Source organism: Alligator sinensis, unplaced genomic scaffold (genome assembly GCF_000455745.1).
Source record: "Alligator sinensis unplaced genomic scaffold, ASM45574v1 scaffold737_1, whole genome shotgun sequence".
NCBI classification, from domain to species: Eukaryota; Metazoa; Chordata; order Crocodylia; family Alligatoridae; genus Alligator; species Alligator sinensis.
The window spans coordinates 1,268,592-1,275,038 of NW_005841930.1; the positions used below are offsets into that span (position 1 = coordinate 1,268,592).

The following is a 6,447-nucleotide window of genomic DNA, read 5'->3' on the forward strand; positions in this document are numbered from 1 at the left end:
TGAGGTGGGGCTGCTTCATATACAACATGCTGAGTAAAAACATGAAAAGAGCCTGTGTTTGTATAAGTAAACTGGCTTTGTATTAAGAAAAACCATGCAGTTCGCATTCTAGCCATGCTCATGGAGACTGACTTCCTGTACCTCCTCTGAATCCTTCTTGTGTCACTTTAAGTAAAATACTTATAGGTTCATTAAACCAAAGATAATGACTCTCTTATAACATGGGCTATCTAAATTGTAATTAACTCTTTGCCTGATTCAATGGGATTTGAATTTAGTTCTCCCACTTCCCAGATGAGAACCCTGACCAACAAACTAAAATTATTCTTACACACTGTCTGGTTCCATTAATATTTGTACAAAGTAGAACAGCAACACAGGGAAAGACTGGTCTCCCTATAGCCTAATGATTAGCATCCTCCATAAGGAGGGGGCTGTTACAGGTTCAGTTTTACTTGAAGAACTTAAATCTAGGACTCACACATCGTGGATTATTGGATAAATAGGACTACCTCCACTCAGTGGCAATGCATAGTGGGTGCACAGGGGTGCATGTACACCCCCTAAGAGCACTGGTGCATCCCCTGACAGGCCGTGCTCACGGGCAAGGGGGTAGGCAGGAGTGCCAGTGCCCCCCTGCAAGAGCTGGCTGGGGAGTGAGAGCACCGCAGCCACTTCTGGGAGCGCCACGGCTGTTTCCCGCTTGCTGAGATTGGCCACGGTCGCTGACTGGTCACTGGGGTGGCACCAGTCGCCCGTGCCTCCACTAGCCCTTTGTTGCCTTTGCTTTTGCAAAAGTACCTGGTAACATGACCATTCCATGCAAAATAATTTCTTAAATCTTTTGGTTTCAGTGAAAAATATATATAAATAATTTGGGGCCAAATGGAATAGATGAGTGACATGAAAAATCAATTACTTGCAAAGTCCTACCCAGGAATTTGCATGGGATTTCTGTAGTGTCCTTATATGGCCAGTAGGACACCTGTGCCATGAGCAACCTTATGGCTTACAACACTGGTGCACCCCTAAGCGTTATTTTGTTCCAAAACAAGCACAGAGATAGCTGCCTTCCTCCGAGCTTACCAGCAATAGCTGCCTCAGTTTCTCACTCTCTCTCACACACACACCACGATGGCTCCTCAAAATTAAAGCCCTTGGAAAGCCCCCTTCTGTGCAGGCTGGAGATAAGGGCCGACTAAGAGGCTTCAGGAGGATTCAAGAGGCTGCTGGGAAACAGAAAAGACCCTGAGCTGGGGGAGTAGGTGAACACTTGAAGTTAGAGAGCAGGCAAAAGGAGGAGCAGGTGCCAGCATATTTGAGTACACAGTGTATACATTTTTATCTTTGAATTTTCACTTTGTAACTGTCATACGCACTTTAGTGGGATGCAGGAGCGAGTGAGAAATCATCTGACTGACAAAACCGTGATTTATTCTTTCTTTTCCTTGTTTAATTGTCATGATTTTTAGACTCGCCTTGTGACTTCTGGGTAGACCAGCTGTGAGAATTTAGGTCAATCTCATAATTTTCAAGGCGGGTGATCTGGTACGAAACGGTTGGGGTTGGCAGTTATAAAAACTTACAGTAATGTGGAAGCTGAGAACTAGTGCATAATAGTTACATATAAAATTTAAGCAGCCTGGTTTTGTAAACTATTCTACCAGAATCTTAGGATCCTCGTGTACAAAGTCTCTTTTGTTCTTTTCTTCCTTTGTTTTATAATTACAGTGCAGCAGCCGAGCTGCAGCTCATCTCATATTTATGAAGGAAAGCCTGAAGTGTGCTGGATGTGGTCATAATTGTTCTCTGTTTTTAACCATTGTTTGATGTTCATGACTCTCCATAATCAAGGCAGATGCTCCACCAAAGAGAACATTCACATTAGCTTTATTGTTGTCATGGGAAACGTATCTATCATTCTAGATAGAAATCAAAATCTTCCCCAGTTCCAACTATTCTACATGCGACTTGAAAAAGTCTTCCTTTAATTTGGCTCTGAACTGCCAGTGCACTTTTCTGATAGTTCATACCCTTAACTGCTCACATTGTATTTCCAAATTGTGTTTATTTTTCTAAATAAAGAAAGGACCTCTTACTCCCTGAGAACAGGAAAACTAAAAAATCTCAGAATATTAATACTGCACTTTAATAGTGCACAAAACATTTCTGAACACATTTTTTCTTTCTCTTCAGGAGCAAGCTGAAAGAGTCAAGGAACAAACTGATGAGGTCAACCGTACTCTGCAAAGTGCCACAGATGCTTTGCATGAGTCACGACAGATCAGCTCAGAATTACGTGATATGCAAAAAGTATGTGCCTGTACATATTGCTTTAAATGCTGTACTTGGGTGTTGGGTGGGGGAGTGGTATTTTGCTTTGTTTGTTTTCTACAGATCATAGCTGCATCCAGACAAGTGCAGAAATGCAGTATGTGGAGACTCAGACCCGTCTGTGGAGCCACACACTGCACACGCAGGAGTTCCCCTTGCTGGTAGCAGCACGGGGTGGGGGGTTTGACCCCAGGAGATTTGCAGTCGCTGGCCCCAGTCTCCCCTACCCCACCCCAGGTAATCTGCCATGCGCCAGAGCATGTCTGGCATGGGCATTCCCTGGGGACAAATAGCAGTGGCACAAGATGTTTGGTTTTTAATGAAAATAGAAACAAAAAATAGGGCTTTGATTAAAAGAATAGAAACTTTTACTGAATAGATTTGGTTTCCATTTTTCCTGTTAAAATTAGAATGTTTTATTACCAATATGAAAAGAGTCCACAAAAATTCATTTGGGTTGGAAAAAAAAATTGAAACCAAAATGTTGCTTTTCATTTAAATGTCATTTGAATTGGAAAATTGATGCAACAGAAAATTAACCACCTCTAAGCATACACTTTTCTGTGATGGATAATGCAATATGGATGTGTAATTCTAATTGTGCGCACAAGAGATGCTGCCAGTTTGCTTTTCTCCTTTAATTGTTAAATATAAATACAACCAACACATTCTGGGAAAGGCATCCAGTTTCATATCAATAGAAGACAAAGACGAACTGTGCCCTATGATAGCCACCTTACCTCCCACCCATGCTCAGCAGCATCAGCAGCCGGGCAGAAGATGTTGCTCAGTGTGGGGGAAAAGCAGCCCCTCCCACTCACCACTGCCAGGCCCTTCTTGCTGCAGCCACCTTGAGCCCAACCCCGAACTGCCCTGCAGCTCCTTTCCACAACCATCATCACCGCCTCCAGGCCCCTCACACACAACCTGGATAGGAGAGCTACGACTGTCTCAGCCCACCCCTTCCCCAGCCCCATGCCTTTGAGATGAGGGCAAAAACATGGCCCAGCACTGGCCCCCTCCAGCCAGGGTCTGCCTGGCATGGGGGAAGACCACACCAGGGTTTTTTTGCTTCACTGCAGCCCAGCTTCACACCCACCCCAGCCCCCACCTGTGAGAAGTAGGGGGGAAGGGGGGTGAACACACTGGCCCAGCAGGGCACTGGCTCCCCCAGCCAGGGTCTGCCCAGTGTGAGCCAGGCTGAGGTGGCTCAGCCCTGTCCCCTCCCTGGGAGGGGACTGAACTGGTCCCCGCCTGGCTCACCAGACTGCAGGTTTTCACCACCCGATACTGAACAGACCCCAGTGCTGAACTGGGCCAGTGTGTTACCCTCCCCACCCACCCCACCTCTCACAGGCAGGGAGCTGGGGAGGGGGTGGGGCTGAACCCATGCCAGCCCAGCAAGCCCGGCTGCAAGGGAGTAAAAAGCTCCCAGTGGGGGATTCCCCCCACCCCACACCCCCAGACCCCAGCTGGTGGTATCCAGTGCCCATATGGGCCAATTAATTCACCCCACATACCCCTCCACATCTCACCTCCTGCCTCTCTCAGGTGGAGGTTAGGGAGGGGGCAAGGTGGGGCTGAGCTGATCCCAGCCTGGTGACACAGGCTGCAGGGGACTGAAATACCCACAGTGGGGGCTTTAGCCCTGCACTCGGTAGACCCTGGCTGGGGAGGCAGGGGCAGGACTGGGGCCGGACCACTGCACTCCCCTCATTCTGTCCCTTCCCTTCACAGGCTGGGGATGGGGCTGAACCTATGCCAACCCCATTCACCTGGCTGCTGTGGGGGCAAAAAATTCTCCACTCCTTGGACTTTCCTTCCTCTTATCCTGGACAGACAGGAGCTGGGGGGGGGGGGGGGGGGGGGGGGTGCCGCTCGGGGAGGGGGGGGGGGGGGGGGGGGGGGGGGGGTCCATTCCCTTTCCCCCCCACCCTTCATCCTGCTAGGCTGACAGGTGCTGGCAGGGAGCAGAAGCTTTAGTGACTCAGCTCTGTGATAGCTATGGGAGGGGCCAGCCCTGCTCTGCCTAAGCAGACAGCACAGCCCAAGGCTGCAAAGCATTCTGGGCATAGGTGGCACATAGGGAGGACACGGCGGGGCACATGCCCTCCTGGAGAGCGCTGCTGCCCCCCCCGGCAGCAAGTGCTCTGGCTGGTAGGGGGCCATGGAAAGCACTAGTGCCCACCCTGAAATCGGCTCCACTGGCAGCACATTGGCAGCAGAAGTGCTGGCGGCAGAAGTGCTGGCACTTCCACTGCCACCGTGCCACGTACGGTAGTGCTGGCACATCCGGGCACCGCCATGCCACTGGTGTCCCCAGCAACCGGCCATTAGGGGACTCACCCCCTGGGTCGCTGGCTGGCTGCTGGGGGACCCCAAGACTCCGGTGGCACCAGTTGCCCATGATTCTGGGATACTGGGGGACTGTGAGTTAACTTGAATTGGGAAGCGATCTGGGACTGACATTCCATAAACCAGTTTAACCTAAATCACTTAAGTCAGATACTACATCCAACAAGGTTTATCTAAAATCAGTTTAGGCAACTTTGAAAGCATTTTATATGCACTGAACTTCTGTGCTGTTACAGATTTAAACCACTTTCAGATCACTTAAACTGATTTATGTGTAATTTCTGTCCCTAGCCTAGAAATATAAGCAGGCAGCTAGGAATCACATTGTAAAAAATATGAATGCAGGCTGATCTGATGACCTGCATAGTATTTGTGTGGCCTTACGGAAGAGCAAGCTGTCCCATCAAGGGGCACTAGAGGGCTGCTCCTTGGGCCGCCTCCTTAGGGAAGCCCATTAATTGACAGGCTGTCTTCTCCCCTGCCTGGGAAGAGGGATGGCTGTTAAGTTATGAAAAGTAGCAGCTACCACAGACAAACAAGGATGATTCCAGCCCTAGGAGAATGCCCTGCCCGCATTTGCTGATTAGCAGGAAGAAGCACTACCCCATGGTGAGAACTCTCCTGGTTCCTGCCACAGGAGAACAGCTGTACCCCTCGCATTCCTCTGGGCTGACCCAGAAGAGTGTAAGGAGAGGCAGGGAGCATTCTGCTGCTGCAACAAGTCTTCCAGAGCCTTGCTGCTGGGGCAGAGCAGCCTGCTTCACCCCACACTCCAGACTGACCAGAGCAAAGACTTTTCTCCCAGAACAAGTGGAATGTCTGCATGCGGCCTAAGACTGAAGACTGAACTCAATAAATGTATAGATAAACATAGAGAATAGTATTTTCTATAGGACAGTACGATCGGACAAGGAGTTCTTGGATCAACAGTCACTAGGTGGAATATAGGAGATTGAGCATTTGCAATCAATGTGTGGCAATATGGAGGTAATTCTTGCAGTGAGGTAGATAACTGGCAATCCCATGCTTCCAGTCTTCTGCTGGTTGCCTCTGAGGGCCAGGAAAAAAAATTTCCCCTTAGGAACGCTACCGGTTTTTGTATTTTGTGTTTTTCATCTTCCACTGAAGCACTGGGACTGTCCACAGCTAAGACTGGGGGTTTTGACTAGAGTATGCTGATGCTAGGGTATGCTGGTATCTAGAAAACTCAAAAATAGCCACCTAGAGTGTCTTGCTTTTCTGCTTAGGGTCATACCAGTCACCAAATTTAAGATTGGGAAGGATTTTTTACTATAGATCTGACTGACACATGGTGGGAATTTTTGCATTCTTCTGCAGCATGGAGCATGGTTGTTTTCCATCCAGATTCTGTCATCATATAATAACCAATTGTTTCTCTGTCATAGCAGGGGTGGGGCATTAGGAGTGCTCTGGTCTCCCCTTCTATGCTGAACTTTTTTCACAATGATTGTATTATATAGGATGTTCATAGTGTTTCACATAAGCCAATTGTATGCAAGGATTTAAAGTTGCAATGCAGGGGAATCCTTGGGTAGGTAATTGCCTGCAAACACAATTTACTGGATTGTATGGCTAAGAAAACTTCTTCCTTTATCAGATGATTTTATGTAATTTCCTTTGCACTAGCATTGTCCTTGAGTAAATGTCTCTCCCATGTACCTTTCTCAACTATATCTCCCTATATAGATCTTCACTTTCCTTCTATGGGATTTCTGATATTTTGACTTATATCGACTC

General features: G+C 48.1%; 1 protein-coding gene across 3 annotated transcripts in view; it reads left to right on the top strand.

The window, feature by feature from the left end:
* Positions 1-6,447, top strand: part of LAMA4 (laminin subunit alpha 4) — a 181,049-nt gene that overhangs the window by 96,462 nt on the left and 78,140 nt on the right. For all 3 annotated transcript variants that reach the window (XM_006019468.3, XM_025198838.1, XM_025198839.1), the window contains one exon: positions 2,197-2,313. In XM_006019468.3, coding sequence (XP_006019530.1) covers positions 2,197-2,313 — 117 coding nt within the window. The remainder of the gene's footprint in view (positions 1-2,196; positions 2,314-6,447) is intronic.